Source organism: Oncorhynchus mykiss, chromosome 29, assembly GCF_057628025.1.
Source record: "Oncorhynchus mykiss isolate SJ-2025 chromosome 29, ASM5762802v1, whole genome shotgun sequence".
NCBI classification, from domain to species: domain Eukaryota; kingdom Metazoa; phylum Chordata; class Actinopteri; order Salmoniformes; family Salmonidae; genus Oncorhynchus; species Oncorhynchus mykiss.
In genome coordinates, this window is record NC_143050.1 from 1,144,140 (window position 1) to 1,165,058 (window position 20,919).

Here is a 20,919-nt window from a genome sequence, read left to right on the forward strand (position 1 = left end):
AGAGACAACGATAGACAGCTGCCTAAATATGATCCCCAATCAGAGACAACGATAGACAGCTGCCTAAGTATGATCCCCAATCAGAGACAACGATAGACAGCTGCCTAAGTATGAGCCCCAATCAGAGACAACGATAGACAGCTGCCTAAGTATGATCCCCAATCAGAGACAACGATAGACAGCTGCCTAAATATGATCCCCAATCAGAGACAACGATAGACAGCTGCCTAAGTATGATCCCCAATCAGAGACAACGATAGACAGCTGCCTAAGTATGATCCCCAATCAGAGACAACGACAGACAGCTGCCTAAGTATGATCCCCAATCAGAGACAACGATAGACAGCTGCCTAAGTATGATCCCCAATCAGAGACAACGACAGACAGCTGCCTAAGTATGATCCACAATCAGAGACAACGACAGACAGCTGCCTAAGTATGATCCCCAATCAGAGACAACGATAGACAGCTGCCTAAGTATGATCCCCAATCAGAGACAATGATAGACAGCTGCCTCTGATTGGGAACCACACCAGGCCAACAAAGAAATAGAAAACTAGAATGCCCACCCAAATCACACCCTGACCAAATAGAGAAATAAAAAGTCTCTCTACGGTCAGGTACATGACACCATCCCTCTTCAAATCAAACGCTATTTATCACGTGTCTAGTTGTGATGACCCAACCGTTATGTAGAAATTATGTGTGAATATGATAGAACAGTACATTAATCAATCTGACTTCCTTACTATGTGAATAAATGCAACTGTGTACATCTCTAGAGAATCTAATAAACATGTGTCTAACTCGCACCGTGAGAGACGAGATAGAAACCGCTGTTCTAGCATTGAGGCACGCAGATTAGAGATATGAAGTTGGTAGCCGAGGAACTACCAGTAGACCTACTAAATTATAAGCGTATAATCAATAAAATTATGACTCTGTAAAATGAGGAAATGCATTTACTCAGTTCAACTAATATAATTTATTAAACTACTGTAATTTATTAAACTACTGTAATTTATTAAACTACTGTAATTTATTAAACTACTGTAATTTATTAAAATAATATAATTTATTAAACTACTGTAATTTATTAAAATAATATAATTTATTAAACTAATATAATTTATTAAACTACTGTAATTTATTAAACTAATATAATTTATTAAACTACTGTAATGTATTAAACTAAAATAATTTATTAAACTACTGTAATTTATTAAACTAATATAATTTATTAAACTACTGTAATTTATTAAACGAATATAATTTATTAAACGAATATAATTTATTAAACTACTGTAATTTATTAAACTAATATAATTTATTAAACTACTGTAATTTATTAAACTAATATAATTTATTAAACTAATATAATTTATTAAACTACTGTAATGTATTAAACTAAAATAATTTATTAAACTACTGTAATTTATTAAACTAATATAATTTATTAAACTACTGTAATTTATTAAAATAATATAATTTATTAAACTAATATAATTTATTAAACTAATATAATTTATTAAACTACTGTAATTTATTAAACTAATATAATTTATTAAACTAATATAATTTATTAAACTACTGTAATTTATTAAACTACTGTAATTTATTAAACTACTGTAATTTATTAAACTAATGTCATTTATTAATCACAAAAGAATGAACGCTAGAACAACCAGACTACTCAGAGGACTATAGTCCTCAGCTATAGTCTGACTTAACGTGGTCTTCACTTCACAATCGTCTCTGACAGAAGTGATACACACAGGAGCTTGGTAGCAAGATCTTAAAGTAGGAACAAATTCACTGTCCTCTTAACCAAATTCACTGTCCTCTTAACCAAATTCACTGTCCTCTTAACCAAATTCACTGTCCTCTTAACCAAATTCACTGTCCTCTTAACCAAATTCACTGTCCTCTTAACCAAATTCACTGTCCTCTTAACCAAATTCACTGTCCTCTTAACCAAATTCACTGTCCTCTTAACCAAATTCACTGTCCTCTTAACCAAATTCACTGTCCTCTTAACCAAATTCACTGTCCTCTTAACCAAATTCACTGTCCTCTTAACCAAATTCAAGCAGAAATTCACCGCCAACCTGAATGATCATTTTCTTTGCACTCCTGTAAAAGACAGGAGAACGCAGCCAGATTCTAACCCACTGGGTTCAGATGATAGGAGGACACCCCTGTGTCGCTCCTCAGTCAACTGTCCTCCGTCCAACGAACAAAATAACAATAAATCCATCCATAGTACAACATAAAACACATTAAAATTCACAGCTCTTCGTGAACTCTTGAAACAATCCAACCGTCACTATTTGATTCACACAGTAACATTCGTTTAGTCAATTTCACATTTTCATCTGTCTTCAAACCTCCAACAGTGTCTGTGCTCCCAGGGTTCCGTGGGAACGTCGCTTCCAGGAGATTACCACAGATAAGTTGTTTTGACCCCTGTGGTAGCGCAGCCATCCAGACAATGTCATGAATGGGGATTGAGTCTTCCTGCTGGGCCTCGGTGCCTACAAGTCACCTGTCGCCAGAATACCACCTTCTCTCATTCTTCCACTACAAATGCTTGATAACAACAGGTGTAGACTAACAGTGTAATGCTTGATAACAACAGGTGTAGACTAACAGTGTAATGCTTGATAACAACAGGTGTAGACTAACAGTGAAATGCTTGGTAAACAACAGGTGTAGACTAACAACAACAGGTGTAGACTAACAACAACAGGTGCAGACTAACAGTGAAATGCTTGATAACAACAGGTGTAGACTAACAGTGTAATGCTTGATAACAACAGGTGTAGACTAACAGTGTAATGCTTGATAACAACAGGTGTAGACTAACAGTGAAATGCTTGGTAAACAACAGGTGTAGATTAACAACAACAGGTGTAGACTAACAACAACAGGTGTAGACTAACAGTGTAATGCTTGATAACAACAGGTGTAGACTAACAACAACAGGTGTAGACTAACAACAACATGTGTAGACTAACAACAACAGGTGTAGACTAACAACAACAGGTGCAGACTAACAGTGTAATGCTTGGTAAACAACAGGTGTAGACTAACAGTGAAATGCTTGGTAACAACAGGTGTAGACTAACAACAACAGGTGTAGACTAACAACAACAGGTGTAGACTAACAACAACATGTGTAGACTAACAACAACAGGTGTAGACTAACAACAACAGGTGCAGACTAACAGTGAAATGCTTGGTAAACAACAGGTGTAGACTAACAACAACAGGTGTAGACTAACAGTGAAATGCTTGGTAAACAACAGGTGGAGACTAACAGTGAAATGCTTGGTAACAACAGGTGTAGACTAACAACAACAGGTGTAGACTAACAACAACAGGTGTAGACTAACAACAACAGGTGTAGACTAACAGTGAAATGCTTGATAAACAACAGGTGTAGACTAACAACAACAGGTGTAGACTAACAACAACAGGTGTAGACTAACAGGGAAATGCTTGGTAACAACAGGTGTAGACTAACAGTGAAATGCTTGGTAAACAACAGGTGTAGACTAACAGGGAAATGCTTGATAAACAACATGTGTAGACTAACAACAACAGGTGTAGACTAACAACAACAGGTGTAGACTAACAACAACAGGTGTAGACTAACAGTGAAATGCTTGATAAACAACAGGTGTAGACTAACAGTCAAATGCTTGATAAACAACAGGTGTAGACTAACAGTGAAATGCTTGGTAAACAACAGGAGGAGTGAATGCGTTTCAACTGCTCCAGAGTCCAATGGCAGCGATCTTTACACCACTCTAGCCGACGCTTGGCATTGCCCATGTTGATCTTAGGTTTGTGTGAGGATGCTTGGCCATGGAAACCCATTTCATGAAGCTCACGAAAAACTGACGTTGCTTCCAGAGGCAGTTTGGAACTCGGTAGTGAGTGTGGCAACCGAGGACAGACGATTTTTACACACATCAGCACTCGGTGTCCCATTCTGTGAGCTTGTGTGGCCTACCACTTCGCGGCTGAGCCGTTGTTGCTCCTAGATGTTTCCACTTCACAATAACAGAACTTACAGTTGACCGAGGGCAGCTCTAGCAGGGCAGAAATGTGATGAACTGACTTGTTGAAAGTTGGCATCCTATGACGGTGCCACGTTGAAAGTTACTGAGGTCTTCAGTGAGGCCTCTTCTCTCTCTCTCTCCCCCCATGTTTGTCTATGGAGATTGTACGGCTGTATGCTCTGGTGTGGGTGAAATAGCCAAATCCATTCATTTGAAGGCGTGTCCACATACTTTTGTATATGCAGTGTAGGTGTGATGGGCTGGGTTTAGCCGAGGGCTGGTTCATGACCTGTAATAGCTGGAGCGACAACACCATATAATCAGGAATAGCGGAGACGTTTCAGTACCTTGTCATGTGGAATCTAACTACATTCTGAATGGAACACATTTCAAATTGTAGAATAAAAATGCTTTTGTCCTCTGAAAACGGGGTGGATGGGACAAAAAGTTATAAAAAATTATAAGAATGAAATATAATAGTAAAAATATTGTCCCTGGACACGCAGACACAAAGGTTATGCTATGCTCACTCCCTCCCTCTCTCCCTCCCTCCCACCCTCCCCAGGAGGACACAAAGGTTATGCTATGCTCACTCCCTCCCTCTCTCCCTCCCTCCCTCCCTCCCCAGGAGGACACAAAGGTTATGCTATGGTATTATATTCAGAATGTTGGGCCTATGTAGAATAGTAGGTTATGCTATGCTCACTCATCTCTCCCTCCCTCCCTCCCTCCCTCCCTCCCTCCCTCCCTCCCTCCCTCCCTCCCTCCCTCCCTCTCTTCCTCCCTCCCTCTCTCCCTCTCTCCCTCCCTCCCCAGGATGCCTCACCAGTACCCAGCTCTGACCACAGAGCAGAAGAAGGAGCTGCAGGAGATAGCAGAGAGGATCACGGCTCCGGGGAAAGGAATCCTGGCTGCAGATGAGTCCACCGGTCAGTGGCTGTGTGTGTGTCCCTAACGTGTGTGTGTGTCTAGTGTGTGTGTCCTATGTGTGTGTGTGTCTCAAACGTGTGTGTGTGTGTGTGTGGTGTGTCTCTAATGTGTGTGTGTGTCTAATGTGTGTGTGTGTGTGTGTGTGTGTCTAATGTATGTGTGTGTCTAATGTATGTGTGTGTGTGCCTCTAAAGTGTGTGTGTCTAATGTGTGTGTGTGTGTGCCTCTAAAGTGTGTGTGTCTAATGTGTGTGTGTGTGTGTCTAATGTATGTGCGTGTCTAATGTATGTGTGTGTGTGCCTCTAAAGTGTGTGTGTCTAATGTGTGTGTGTGTCTAATGTGTGTGTGTGTGTGTGTGTGTGTGTGTGTGTGTGTCTAATGTGCGTGTGTGTCTAATGTGTGTGTGTGTGTGTCTAATGTATGTGTGTGTGCCTCTAAAGTGTGTGTGTCTAATGTGTGTGTGTGTGTGTGTGTGTGTCTAATGTGTGTGTGTGTCTAATGTGTGTGTGTGTGTGTGTCTAATGTGTGTGTGTGTGTGTCTCTCTAATGTGTGTGTGTGTGTCTCTAACGTGTGTGTGTGTGTGTGTGTGTGTGTGTGTGTGTGTGTGTGTGTGTGTGTGTGTGTCTAATGTGTGTGTCTAATGTGTGTGTGTGTGTATCTAATGTGTGTGTGTCTCTAACGTGTGCGTGCGTGTGTGTGTGTGTGTGTGTGTGTGTGTGTGTGTGTGTGTGTGTCTAATGTGTGTGTGTGTGTCTAATGTGTGTGTGTGTCTAACGTGTGTGTGTGTTTAATGTGTGTGTGTGTGTGTGTCTAATGTGTGTTTGTGTGTGTGCCTAACGTGTGTGTGTGTCTCTAAAGTGTGTGTGTGTGTCTCTAACGTGTGTGTGTGTGTGTGTGTGTGTGTGTGTGTCTCTCTAATGTGTGTGTGTGTCTCTAACGTGTGTGTGTGTGTGTGTGTGTGTGTGTGTGTGTCTCTCTAATGTGTGTGTGTGTCTCTAACGTGTGTGTGTGTGTGTGTGTGTGTGTGTGTGTGTGTGCAGGCAGCATGGGTAAGCGTCTCAACCCCATCGGTGTAGAGAACACAGAGGAGAACCGTCGTCTGTATCGCCAGCTGCTGTTCACGGCTGATGAGAGAATGGATGCTTGTATTGGTGGAGTGATCTTCTTCCACGAGACTCTCTACCAGAACGCTGATGACGGGACCAACTTCTCCCAGCTCATCAAGGACAGGGGGATTGTAGTGGGCATCAAGGTAGGGACACACACACACTCCCAGCTCATCAAGGACAGGGGGATTGTAGTGGGCATCAAGGTAGGGACACACACACACTCCCAGCTCATCAAGGACAGGGGGATTGTAGTGGGCATCAAGGTAGGGACACACACACACTCCCAGCTCATCAAGGACAGGGGGATTGTAGTGGGCATCAAGGTAGGGACACACACACACTCCCAGCTCATCAAGGACAGGGGGATTGTAGTGGGCATCAAGGTAGGGACACACACACACTCCCAGCTCATCAAGGACAGGGGATTGTAGTGGGCATCAAGGTAGGGACACACACACACTCCCAGCTCATCAAGGACAGGGGGATTGTAGTGGGCATCAAGGTAGGGACACACACACACTCCCATCTCATCAAGGACAGGGGGATTGTAGTGGGCATCAAGGTAGGGACACACACACACTCCCATCTCATCAAGGACAGGGGATTGTAGTGGGCATCAAGGTAGGGACACACACACACTCCCAGCTCATCAAGGACAGGGGGATTGTAGTGGGCATCAAGGTAGGGACACACACACACTCCCATCTCATCAAGGACAGGGGGATTGTAGTGGGCATCAAGGTAGGGACACACACACACTCCCAGCTCATCAAGGACAGGGGGATTGTAGTGGGCATCAAGGTAGGGACACACACACACTCCCAGCTCATCAAGGACAGGGGGATTGTAGTGGGCATCAAGGTAGGGACACACACACTCCCAGCTCATCAAGGACAGGGGGATTGTAGTGGGCATCAAGGTAGGGACACACACACACTCCCAGCTCATCAAGGACAGGGGGATTGTAGTGGGCATCAAGGTAGGGACACACACACACTCCCAGCTCATCAAGGACAGGGGGATTGTAGTGGGCATCAAGGTAGGGACACACACACACTCCCAGCTCATCAAGGACAGGGGGATTGTAGTGGGCATCTAGGTAGGGACACACACACACTCCCAGCTCATCAAGGACAGGGGATTGTAGTGGGCATCAAGGTAGGGACACACACACACATTAGCAGAGACACACACACACACATTAGCAGAAACACACACACACACACACATTAGCGGACACACACACACATTAACAGAAACACACACACACACACACACACACACACACACACATTAGCAGAAACACACACACACATTAGCGGACACACAAACATTAGCGGGGACACACACACATTAGCAGACACACACACACACACACATTAGCAGACACACACACACACACACATTAGCAGACACACACACACACACACACACACATTAGCGGACACACACACACACACATTAGCAGACACACACACACACACACACATTAGCAGACACACACACACACACACACACACATTAGCGGACACACACACACATTAGCAGACACACACATTAGCAGACACACACACACACATTAGCAGAGAGCAATGCCACCCCTATTTCCACTTCCACCCAACGATGTATATAAACCCTGGATTAACTGATTCTATGTATTGGCCATTGAGAGGTTTTGAAGCCACCGGTCGGCCATATTGGTACTGCCCAGTAGGAGCTGGATTAACTGATTCTATGTATTGATCATTGAGAGGTTTTGAAGCCACCGGTCGGCCATATTGGCACTGCCCAGTAGGAGCTGGATTAACTGATTCTATGTATTGGCCATTGAGAGGTTTTGAAGCCACCGGTCGGCCATATTGGCACTGCCCAGTAGGAGCTGGATTAACTGATTCTATGTATTGGCCATTGAGAGGTTTTGAAGCCACCGGTCGGCCATATTGGCACTGCCCAGTAGGAGCTGGATTAACTGATTCTATGTATTGGTCATTGAGAGGTTTTGAAGCCACCAGTCAGCCATATTGGTACTGCCCAGTAGGAGCTGGATTAACTGATTCTATGTATTGATCATTGAGAGGTTTTGAAGCCACCGGTCGGCCATATTGGCACTGCCCAGTAGGAGCTGGATTAACTGATTCTATGTATTGGCCATTGAGAGGTTTTGAAGCCACCGGTCGGCCATATTGGCACTGCCCAGTAGGAGCTGGATTAACTGATTCTATGTATTGGCCATTGAGAGGTTTTGAAGCCACCGGTCGGCCATATTGGCACTGCCCAGTAGGAGCTGGATTAACTGATTCTATGTATTGGTCATTGAGAGGTTTTGAAGCCACCAGTCAGCCATATTGGTACTGCCCAGTAGGAGCTGGATTAACTGATTCTATGTATTGATCATTGAGAGGTTTTGAAGCCACCGGTCGGCCATATTGGTACTGCCCAGTAGGAGCTGTTCTCCATAGGAATTAATGGAATTCTACCGTATTTCAATTAAATGTCTGTCTGTCTGTCTGTCTGTGTGCTGTCTGTCTGTCTGTCTGTATGTATGTATGTATGTAGGTGGATAAAGGTGTTGTCCCACTGGCCGGAACCGATGGAGAGACCACAACCCAGGGTGAGAACACACACGGTCAATCGCTATTGGTTGTACATAAGCACATAACCACATAACTAGATAACCACATAGCCACATAACCGTGTATGTGTGTGTGTGTGTGTAGGTCTGGATGGCCTGGCAGAGCGTTGTGCTCAGTATAAGAAGGATGGAGCAGACTTCGCTAAGTGGCGTAGCGTCCTGAAGATCAGCGACAACACCCCCTCAGAACTCGCCATCATGGAGAACGCCAACGTACTGGCACGCTACGCCAGCATCTGTCAACAGGTAGGGTGTGTGTGTGTGTGTGTCTGTGTGTGTGTGTGTGTGTGTGTGTGTGTGTGTGTAACACCACTGTGTGTGTGTTTTTCAGAACGGCATCGTTCCCATTGTGGAGCCTGAGATCCTTCCTGACGGAGACCATGACCTGAAACGTTGTCAGTACATCACTGAGAAGGTAATGGTCCAACCTGGTGACCCTGACCCAACCTGGCGACCCTGACCCAACCTGGCGACACTGACCCAACCTGGCGACCCTGACCCAACCTGGCGACCTTTACCCAACCTGGCGCCCTTTACCCAACCTGGCGACCCTGACCCAACCTGGCGACCCTGACCCAACCTGGTGCCCTTTACCCAACCTGGCGACCCTGACCCAACCTGGTGCCCTTTACCTAACCTGGCGCCCCTGACCCAAACTGGCGACCCTGACCTAACCTGGCGACCCTGACCCAACCTGGCGCCCTTTACCCAACCTGGTGCCCTTTACCCAACCTGGCGCCCCTGACCCAAACTGGCGACCCTGACCTAACCTGGCGACCCTGACCCAACCTGGCGCCCTTTACCCAACCTGGCGATCCTGGCCCAACCTGGCGACCCTGACCCCACCTGGCGACCCTGACCCAACCTGGCGATCCTGACCCAACCTAGCGCCCTTTACCCAACCTGGCGACCCTGACCCAACCTGGCAACCCTGACCCAACCTGGCACCCTTTACCCAACCTGGCGATCCTGACCCAACCTGGCGCCCTTTACCCAACCTGGCGCCCTTTACCCAACCTGGCGACCCTGACCCAACCTGGCGACCCTGACCCAACCTGGCGCCCTTTACCCAACCTGGCGCCCCTGACCCAACCTGGCGCCCCTGACCCAACCTGGCGATCCTGACCCAACCTGGCGCACTTTACCCAACCTGGCGACCCTGACCCAACCTGGTGCCCTTTACCCAACCTGGCGACCCTGACCCAACCTGGTGCCCTTTACCCAACCTGGCGCCCCTGACCCAAACTGGCGACCCTGACCTAACCTGGCGACCCTGACCCAACCTGGCGCCCTTTACCCAACCTGGTGATCCTGACCCAACCTGGCGACCCTGACCCCACCTGGCGACCCTGACCCAACCTGGCGATCCTGACCCAACCTAGCGCCCTTTACCCAACCTGGCGACCCTGACCAAACCTGGCGACCCTGACCCAACCTGGCACCCTTTACCCAACCTGGCGATCCTGACCCAACCTGGCGCCCCTGACCCAACCTGGCGATCCTGACCCAACCTGGCACACTTTACCCAGCCTGGCGACCCTGACCCAACCTGGCGACCCTGACCCAACCTGGCGCCCTTTACCCAACCTGGCGCCCTTTACCCAAACTGGCGACTCTGACCCAACCTGGCGACCCTGACCCAACCTGGCGCCCTTTACCCAACCTGGCGCCCCTGACCCAACCTGGCGAACCTGATCCAACCTGGCACCCTTTACCCAACCTGGCGACCTTGACCCAACCTGGCGACCCTGACCCTGGCGCCCCTTTACCCAACCTGGCAACTTGTTGAACATGATATGAGTTTCGGACCTCTCTCTTTCTCTGTCTCTGTCACGTTCGTTGGAATAATGATCGGACCAAGGTGCAGCTCGATACGGTTTCCACATATTTTATTATAAAGTGAAAACATAGAAAAAACAAAACAATAAACAAACAATGAACCGTGACTACAGAGGTGCTACGTACACTCACTCAAAACAATATCCCACAAACACCAGTGGGAAAAATAACTACTTAAATATGATCCCCAATTAGAGACAACGATTAACAGCTGCCTCTAATTGGGAATCATACAAAATAAACAACATAGAAAAAACAAAACTAGAACCCTAAATATAAATAATAAACTAGACTGACCCCACAGTCACGCCCTGACCTACTCCACCTGTGGTTTATGGGATTTTGTTTTGAGTTAGTGTACGTAGCACCTCTGTAGTCACGGTTCGTTGTTCGTTTATTGTTTCGTTTTGCTAAGTTTCACTTTTAGTAAATTATGTGGAACTCAACATCCGCTGCGCCTTGGTTCGTCTCTACACACAAACGTGACAGAATATCTGTGGTGTACAAGGTCCTATCAGACCACCACGTCTATCTGTCTTTCTGTAGGTTCTGTCTGCGGTGTACAAGGTCCTATCAGACCACCACGTCTATCTGTCTTTCTGTAGGTTCTGTCTGCGGTGTACAAGGTCCTATCAGACCACCACGTCTATCTGTCTGTCTGTAGGTTCTGTCTGCGATGTACAAGGCCCTATCAGACCACCACGTCTATCTGTCTGTCTGTAGGTTCTGTCTGCGGTGTACAAGGTCCTATCAGACCACCACGTCTATCTGTCTTTCTGTAGGTTCTGTCTGCGGTGTACAAGGTCCTATCAGACCACCACGTCTATCTGTCTGTCTGTAGGTTCTGTCTGCGATGTACAAGGCCCTATCAGACCACCACGTCTATCTGTATGTCTCTAGGTTCTGTCTGCGGTGTACAAGGCCCTATCAGACCACCACGTCTATCTGTCTGTCTCTAGGTTCTGTCTGCGGTGTACAAGGTCCTATCAGACCACCACGTCTATCTGTCTGTCTGTAGGTTCTGTCTGCGGTGTACAAGGCCCTATCAGACCACCATGTCTATCTGTCTGTCTGTAGGTTCTGTCTGCGGTGTACAAGGCCCTATCAGACCACCACGTCTATCTGGAGGGGACCCTGCTGAAGCCCAACATGGTGACTCCCGGACACTCCTGCCCCCAAAAATACACTAACGAGGAGATCGCCATGGCTACGGTCACTGCCCTCCGCCGCACTGTACCCCCTGCCGTCACAGGTACACACAGACACACACACAGACACACAGACTGGCATGCATGCTCACATAGACACACAGACAGACACACACAGACACACAGACTGGCATGCATGCTCACACAGACACACAGACTGGCATGCATGCTCACACAGACACACAGACCCACAGACTGGCATGCTCACATAGACACTTTATATTTGTGTGATTGTTTTACATTCTGTCAATATCTAACTGAATGTGCGTCTATCCCTCCCTCCCTCCCTCCCTCCCTCCCTCCCTCCCTCCCTCCCTCCCTCCCTTCCTTCCTTCCTTCCTTCCTTCATTCCTTCATTTCTTCCTTCCTCTCCCTTCCTCCCTCCCTCCCTCCCACCCTTCCTCCCTTCCTCCACCCTCCTCCCTCCCTCCTCAGGTGTGACGTTCCTGTCAGGGGGCCAGTCAGAGGAGGAGGCCAGTATTAACCTGAATGCTATCAACACCTGTCCTCTGGGTAAACCCTGGGCCTTGACCTTCTCCTATGGTCGTGCCCTGCAGGCCTCAGCCCTCAACGCCTGGAGAGGAGAAAGAGACAACGAGAAGGCTGCTGCCGAGGAGTTCCTTAAACGGGCTGAGGTGAGTTGAGGAGAGGGGGTGTGGGTACAAAATAACTCTTCAATACAGGACCTTCTATCTAACTCTACATCGGTCTTCTACCACTTATCCATCTCTTCTATCTTTCAATGTAACGCTTCTCCCTCCCCTCCTCCTCTCCTCCCTCTCCACCTCTCCCCCCTCCTCTCCTCCCTCTCCCCCCCTCCTCTCCACCCCTCCCCCCTCCTCTCCTCCCGCTCCCCCCTCCTCCCTCCTCTCCTCCCTCTCCCCCCTCCCTCCCTCCTCTCCACCCCTCTCCTCCCTCTCCCCCCTCCTCTCCCCCCTCCTCTCCTCCACCTCCTCTCCTCCCTCTCCCCCCTCCTCTCCTCCCTCTCCCCCCTCCCTCCCTCCTCTCCACCCCTCTCCTCCCTCTCCCCCCTCCTCTCCCCCCTCTTCTCCTCCACCTCCTCTCTCCTCTCCTCCCTCCCCCCTCCCCCCTACTCTCCTCCCTCTCCCCCTCCTCTCCACCCCTCCCCCCTCCTCTCCACCTCTCCCTCCCCCCTCTCCCCCTCCTCTCCCCCCTCCTCTCCTCCCTCCCCCCTCCTCTCCATCCTCTCCCCCCTCCCCTCCTCTCCTCCCTCTCCACCTCCTCTCCTCCCTCTCCCCCCTCCCTCCTCTCCCCCCTCCTCTCCTCCCTCTCCCCCCTCCCTCCCTCCTCTCCACCCCTCTCCCCCCTCCTCTCCTCCACCTCCTCTCTCCTCTCCCCCCTCCCCTCCCTCTCCCCCCTCCTCTCCACCCCTCCTCTCCTCCCTCCCCCCTCCTCCCCTCCCCTCCCTCTCCCCCCTCCTCTCCACCCCTCCCCCCTCCTCTCCTCCCTCCCCCCTCCTCTCCCCCCTCCTCTCCTCCACCTCCTCTCTCCTCTCCTCCCTCTCCCCCCTCCCCTCCCTCTCCCCCCTCCTCTCCACCCCTCCTCTCCTCCCTCCCCCCTCCTCTCCTCCCTCTCCCCCCTCCCCTCCTGTCCTCCAGGTGAACGGTCTGGCTGCCCAGGGGAAGTATGAGTCAACAGGAGACAGCGGAGCGGCAGGACAGTCTCTCTACGTGGCCAATCACGCGTACTGAACACCCCAGGCCACGCCTACATCACAACCCACCGCTGCAGCCCCTCCCCTCACCCACCAACCACACACCTGCGTTGTCTACTGTATTTTAGAAACAGCATCGTTGTCGTGGCAACATAACGATGTGGTTAATATGAGTATTAATTAGTATGGGGAGTTGATGATGAAGAGGATGCTGAAGGGAGAGAGGGCGGTATCATGCAGAAGCTTTATTAAGTCCCAAATGGAGTCCTATTCCTTATATAGACCTGGTCTAAAGTAGTGCACTATATAGGGAATAGGGTGTACAGACCTGGTCTAAAGTAGTGCACTATATAGGGAATAGGGTGTACAGACCTGGTCTAAAGTAGTGCACTATATAGGGAATAGGGTGCCATAGGGCTCTGGTCTAAAGTAGTGACCAACCAGAGAGAAGATAACATCAGATAGGGACCAATCAGATACTAGATTACATCAAACCGTGACCAACCAGAGAGAAGATAACATCAGATAGGGACCAATCAGATACTAGATTACATCAAACAGTGACCAACCAGAGAGAAGATAACATCAGATAGGGACCAATCAGATACTAGATTACATCAAACAGTGACCAACCAAAGAGAAGATAACATCAGATAGGGACCAATCAGATACTAGATTACATCTGACAGACACCAGGGTGTGACGTGTTGAGTTCCAGTTAGGAATGAGTAAGAAGAGAGGGATGAGAGAGAGTGAGAGGAGGGAGAGAGAGAGTGAGAGGAGGGAGAGAGAGTGAGAGGAGGGAGAGAGAGAGTGAGAGGAGGGAGAGAGAGAGAGAGAGAGGAGGGAGAGAAGAGGGAGGGAGAGAGAAGAGGGAGGGAGGGAGAGAGGTACCAATGTCAGCTAGAGACTGAACACAAAGGGTGGAAGGACAGACAGACAAACAGCTAACCACTGACCACCAAGTCTCATCCTCTAACCTCTGTCTTTTTCTCACACACCTAACTATCTAGCTATCAATCAGTCAATCAATCGATCAATAAACTACTGATAATAACTTTATTACTTGCCATCTAAAACAGTTGCTGGGAATGGCCAGTGTGTTTTAACAGTTTGTGTGAATGGCCCAGTGTGTTTTGTTTGTGGGAATGGCCAGTGTGTTGTCTAGGACTACTGCACTTCTCTGATTATAATACTAGCTTTAAAGTACACAATCAATGTGTTATTATGTGTTGTGTTGTGAGAGCGACCCTTGTAGTTATTATGTGATGCTTCTGTGTCTTACTCACCCCCTTTCCCCCACCGGTGGAACAGTCCGGAGGCGAGGGTGAATCCTATTGGCTGGTCTGGGTGGAGTGTGGGGTTTGTAGGGGGGGGGCCAGTAAGTCAGTCACTACTGTGTTGGAATACTGTGACGTTTGTTGATGTTCCTTTGTTTGTTTGTTGTTCTCTAAAGCGCTTGCTGTGATGAATAGTGGGGGAAAAAATTAACAGAAAATCTACAATAAATATTACAAAATAGTTAGAAACATTTGATGTGAATCACTTTCTTCCTCCTTCTCCTCTGCAGTCAACAAACAGCCTGTCAATCACAACAGTCTGTTATATAGTAGGTTTATACCAGCCTGTCAATCACAACAGTCTGTTATACAGTAGGTTTATACCAGCCTGTCAATCACAACAGTCTGTTATACAGTAGGTTTATACCAGCTTGTCAATCACAGTCTGTTATACAGTAGGTTTATACCAGCCTGTCAATCACAACAGTCTTTTATACAGTAGGTTTATACCAGCCTGTCAATCACAACAGTCTGTTATACAGTAGGTTTATACCAGCCTGTCAATCACAATAGTCTGTTATCCAGTTGGTTTATATTGAAATTGAGGCAGTCAGCAAGACTGATCCATCTATTACCAGTACGGTACCAGTCGTTAGAGTCCTGGTTAGCCTCGTCAAAAACCAGGCTTTCCTAAATGTGAAGTCAAACGTAGAAGGTAGAAAAAGGACTAAATAGGGGTGAGAACCCACGGAAAATCAGTGAAGCCTTGCAACACGTCAAACCAATCAAAGACCTCACTACATAAGGTCCCCGAATATCAATTATCATTAATTAGATACTCTAGTGGAAGTGGAAAGGTCTAGCAGCAACAACGGCTCAGCCGCAAAGTGGTAGGCCGCACAAGCTCACAGAGCACGTAAAATCGCCTGTCCTCGGTTGCAACACTCACTACAGAGTTCTAAACTGCCTCTGGAAGCAACAGCAGCACAATAACTGTTCATCGGGAGCTTCATGAAATGGGTTTCCATGGCAGAGCAGCCTCACACAAGCCTAAGATCACCATGCACAATGCCAAGTGTCGGCTGGAGTGGTGTAAAGCTCGCTGCCATAGGACTCTGGAGCAGTGGAAACGCGTTCTGGCGGACGAATCTGGGTTACTTCTACGGTGCATTCGGAAAGTATTCAGACCCCTTCACTCTTTCCACGTTTTGTTACGTTACAACCTTATTCTACAATGGATTAAATACAAACCCAGATCAATCTTCACACAATACCCCATAATGTCATTACAATACCCCATAATGACATCACAATACCCCATAATGACATCACAATACCCCATAATGACATCACAATACCCCATAATGCAAAGCAAAAACAGTTTTGTTTAATATTTAAAAAAATGATAAATTATTCAGACCCTTTGCTATGAGACTCAACATTGAGCTCAGGTGCATCCTGTTTCCATTGATCATCCTTGAGAAGTTTCTACAACTTGATTGGAGTCCACCTGTGGAAAATTGCAATTGATTGGACATGATTTGGAAAGGCACACACCTGTCTTTATAAGGTCCCACAGTTGACAGTGCATGTCAGAGCAAAAACCAAGCCATATTGTTGAAGGAATTGTCTGTAGAGCGCTGAGGCAGGATTGTGTCGAGGCACAGATCTGGCGAAGGGTACCAAAAATGTCTGTAGCATTGAAGGTCCCAGAGAACACAGTGACCTCTGTCATTCTTAAATGGACGAACTTTGGAACCATCAAGTCTCTTCCTAGAGCTGGCCGCCCGGCCAAACTGAGCAATCGGCGGAGAAGGACCTTGGTCAGGGAGGTGACCAAGAACCTGATGGTCACTCTGACAGAGCTCCAGAGTTCCTCTGTGGAGATGGGAGAACCTTCCAGAAGGACAACCATCTCTGCAGCACTCCACCAATCAGGCCTTTATGGTAGAGTGGCCAGAAGGAAGCCACTCCTCAGTAAAAGACATGACAGCCCGCTTGGAGTTTGCCAAAAGACACCCAAAGGACTCTGACCATGGGAAACAAGATTCTCTGGTCTGATGAAATCAAGATTGAACTCTTTGGCCTAAATGCCAAGAGTCACATCTGGGAGAAACCAGGCACCGCTTATCACCAGGCCAATACCATCCCTAAGGTGCAGCATGGTGGTGGCAGAATCATGTTGTGGGGATGTTTTTCAGCGGCAGGGACTAGGAGACTTGTTAGTATCGAGGGAAAGATGAACAGAGCAAACTACAGAGAGATCCTTGAAATTTGTTCTTTAATTTTGTAAGTCTTTGTTTGATTCCCCCATGTTTTCCACGTTTGCATTTGGGTTTGTAATCCCCTCACAGACAATCAGGGATTAGATGGGCCATTGGGATATCCATCGCGTTTGTGTTTGAGTTGCATTGTAATAGGAACTCCCTGCCGTATTGGATTCCGCTGCCAGCAGCGTTTTCATCATTTAGTCCGTTTGTAGCGGGTATGTACACGATCAACAAGATCAGTCCAACACCCCGCCACTGTTGACAGATGGTTTACAAACAAAGTGTACAAATTACAAACATAAAATAACGCCACTCCAAACGTCACACTCACTGTGGGATGCAACAGACCCGCGCCCCCTTACGATTTGTTGTGTAGGCTGCTATCCTATTTAAAATGAAATTGAGTGAGAGAAAAAAATGGCCACGTTAGCTACCAACCAGCGACATGACCACGTGACCACGTTAGCCACCAATCACCGACATGGCCACATGACCACGTTAGCTACCAACCACCGACATGACCACGTGACCACGTTAGCTACCAACCAGCGACATGGCCACATGACCACGTTAGCTACCAACCAGCAACATGACCACGTTAGCTACCGACCAGCGACATGACCACGTTAGCTACCGACCAGCGACATGACCACGTTAGCTACCGACCAGCGACATGACCACGTTAGCAACGGACCAGCGACATGACCACGTTAGCTACCGACCAGCGACATGACCACGTTAGCTACCGACCAGCGACATGGCCACGTTAGCTACCGACCAGCGACATGACCACGTTAGCTACCGACCAGCGACATGACCACGTTAGCTACCGACCAGCGACATGACCACATTAGCAATGGACCAGCGACATGACCACGTTAGCTACCGACCAGCGACATGACCACGTTAGCTACCGACCAGCGACATGGCCACGTTAGCTACGGACCAGCGACATGACCACGTTAGCTACCGACCAGCGACATGACCACGTTAGCTACCGACCAGCGACATGACCACGTTAGCTACCGACCAGCGACATGACCACGTTAGCTACGGACCAGCGACATGACCACGTTAGCAACGGTCCAGCGACATGACCACGTTAGCTACCGACCAGTGACATGACCACATTAGCTACCGACCAGCGACATGACCACGTTATCTACGGACCAGCGACATGACCACGTTAGCTACCGACCAGCGACATGACCACGTTAGCTACCGACCAGCGACATGACCACGTTAGCAACGGACCAGCGACATGATCACGTTAGCTACGGACCAGCGACATGGCCACATGACCACGATTACAAAAAGAAAACCAGCCCTGTCGCGGACACCCGACATCTTGCTCCCAGACAAACTAAACAACTTCTTTGCTCACTTTGAGGACAATACAGTGCCACTAACACGGCCCACTACCAAAACCTGCGGGCTCTCCTTCTCAGTGGCTGACGTGAGTAAAACATTTAAAAATGTTAACCCTTGCAAGCCTGCCGGCCCAGACGGCATTTCTAGCCACGTCCTCAGAGCATGCGCAGACCAGCTGGCTGGTGTGTTTACGGACATTTTCAATCTCTCCCTATCCCAGTCTGCTGTTCCCAGGGCCAACATTGTTCCTGTTCCCAAGAAAGCGAAGGTAATTTAAATAAATGACTATCGTAGCATTCACTTCCGTCATCATGAAGTGCTTTGAGAGACTAGTCAAGGATCATATCACCTCCACCCTACCTGACACCTAGACCCACTCCAATTTGCTTACCGCCCCAATAGGTCCACAGACAACGCAATCACACAGCACACTGCCCTAACCCATCTGGACAAGAGGAATACCTATGTAAGAATGCTGTTCATTGACTACAGCTCAGCAGGTAACACCATAGTACCCTCCAAACTCGTCATCAAGCTCGAGACCCTGGGTCTCGACCCCGCCCTGTGCAACTGGGTCCTGGACTTTCTGACGGGCCGCCCCCAGGTGGTGAGGGTAGGAAACAACATCTCAACCCCGCTGATCTTCAACACTACTCCCTGTTCATCCATGACTGCGTGGCCATGCACGCCTCCAACTCAATAATCAAGTTTGCAGACGACACTACAGTGGTAGGCTTGATTACCAACAACAACGAGACGGCTTACAGGGAGGAGGTGAGGGCCCTCGGAGTGTGGTGTCAGGAATATAACCTCACACTCAAAGTCAACAAAACAAAGGAGATGATTGTGGACTTCAGGAAGCAGCAGAAGGAGCACCCTTACCCTATCCACATTGACGGGACAGTAGTGAAGAAGGTGGAAAGTTTTAAGTTCCTCGGCGTACACATCATGGACAAACTAAAATGGTCCACCCACACAGACAGCATGGTGAAGAACGCGCAACAGCACCTCTTCAACTTCAGGACACTGAATAAATTTGGCTTGTCACCAAAAACAATCACAAACTTTATCACCGCCTGGTATGGCAACTGCTCCACCCACAACTGTAAGGCTCTCCAGAGGGTAGTGAGGTCTGCACAACGCATCACCGGGGGAAAACTACCTGCCCTCCAGGACACCTACACCACCCGATGTCACAGGAAGGCCAAAAAGATCATCAAGGACAACAACCACCCGAGCCACTGCCTGTTCACCCCGCTATCATCCAGAAGGCGAGGTCAGTACAGGTGCATCAAAGCTGGGACCGAGAGACTGAAAAACAGCCTCTATTTCAAGGCCATCAGACGGTTAACTTCATAGTGATCCCTTCGCGCGCCAATCCCGTTAACGGGATTGATTTGACAACACCCAGTGAAATAGCAGCGTGCCAAATTCAAAAACAGAAATACTCATAATAATAATTAATCATACAAGTGTTATACATCGGTTTAAAGATGAACTTCTTGTTAATCCAGCCAAAGTGTCAGATTTCAAAAAGGCTTTATGGCGAAAGCAAACCATGCTATTATCAGCACCCCATCAAACAAACACATAACAGTCATATATCAACCTCAGAAATAACTATATATTTCACCTTCACCTTACCTTTGAAGATCTTCTTCTGTTGGCACTCCATTATGTCCCATAAACATCACAAATGGTCCTTTTGTTCGATAAAGTCCTTCTTTATATCCCCAAAATGTCAATTTATTTGGCGTGTTTGATTCAGAAAATACACCGGTTCCAACTCCCCCAACATGACTACAAATGAACTAATAAGTTACCTGTAAACTTGGTCCAAACATTTCAAACAACTTTCCTATTCCAACTTTAGGTATTTTTTCAACGTAAATAAATGATCAAATTTAAGACGGAATAAACTGTGTTCAATACCGGACGAAAACAAAGTGGAGCGAGCTTTCAGGTCGCGCGCCCCAAAGACAACAGTACACTTGGCTCGACTCCCAGAAAGAAAATGGCTACTTCTTAATTTCTCAAAGGAAAAACATCAACCAATTTCTGAAGACTGTTGACATCTAGTGGAAGCTATAGGAACTGCAAGAAAGTGCCGTAGAAATCTAAGGCGGTGATTGACAGAGTCGGAAGCCTTGGCCAAGTCGATGAAGATGGATGCACAGTACTGTCTTTCATCGATGGTGGTTATGATATCATTTAGGACGTTGAGCCAGATTGCATCGTGGAGAAGGTACGGTTTGATACGAAGTGGTCAGTGATCTGTTTGTTAAATTGGCGTTCTAAGATTTTAGAAATGGATATACAGTTTACAGGTTTACATACACCTTAACCAAATACATTTAAACTCAGTTTTTCACAATTCCTGACATTTAATCCTCGTAATCATTCCCTGTTGTATGTCAGTTAGGATCACCACTTTATTTTAAGAATGTGAAATGTCAGAATAATAGTAGAGAGAATTATTTAATTCTTTCAGCACTTTCCCAGTGGGTCAGAAGTTTGCATACACTCAATTAGTATTT

At 47.5% G+C, this 20,919-nt stretch overlaps 1 protein-coding gene across 2 annotated transcripts in view; it reads left to right on the plus strand.

Moving 5' to 3' along the window:
- Window positions 1-14,990, plus strand: part of aldocb (aldolase, fructose-bisphosphate C, b) — a 31,460-nt gene extending 16,470 nt beyond the window's left edge. Inside the window, exons 2-9 of one of the 2 annotated variants that reach the window (XM_090226301.1) lie at window positions 4,884-4,996; window positions 6,039-6,250; window positions 8,664-8,718; window positions 8,825-8,985; window positions 9,071-9,154; window positions 11,656-11,830; window positions 12,222-12,421; window positions 13,406-14,990. In XM_090226301.1, coding sequence (XP_090082427.1) covers window positions 4,885-4,996; window positions 6,039-6,250; window positions 8,664-8,718; window positions 8,825-8,985; window positions 9,071-9,154; window positions 11,656-11,830; window positions 12,222-12,421; window positions 13,406-13,498 — 1,092 coding nt within the window. In that variant the 5' untranslated portion in view covers window position 4,884 and the 3' untranslated portion in view covers window positions 13,499-14,990. Of the gene's footprint in view, window positions 1-4,883; window positions 4,997-6,038; window positions 6,251-8,663; window positions 8,719-8,824; window positions 8,986-9,070; window positions 9,155-11,124; window positions 11,317-11,655; window positions 11,831-12,221; window positions 12,422-13,405 lie in introns of those variants that run through there. The other variant, XM_090226302.1, reaches the window with a different exon arrangement.
- Window positions 14,991-20,919: the final 5,929 nt, after the last annotated feature.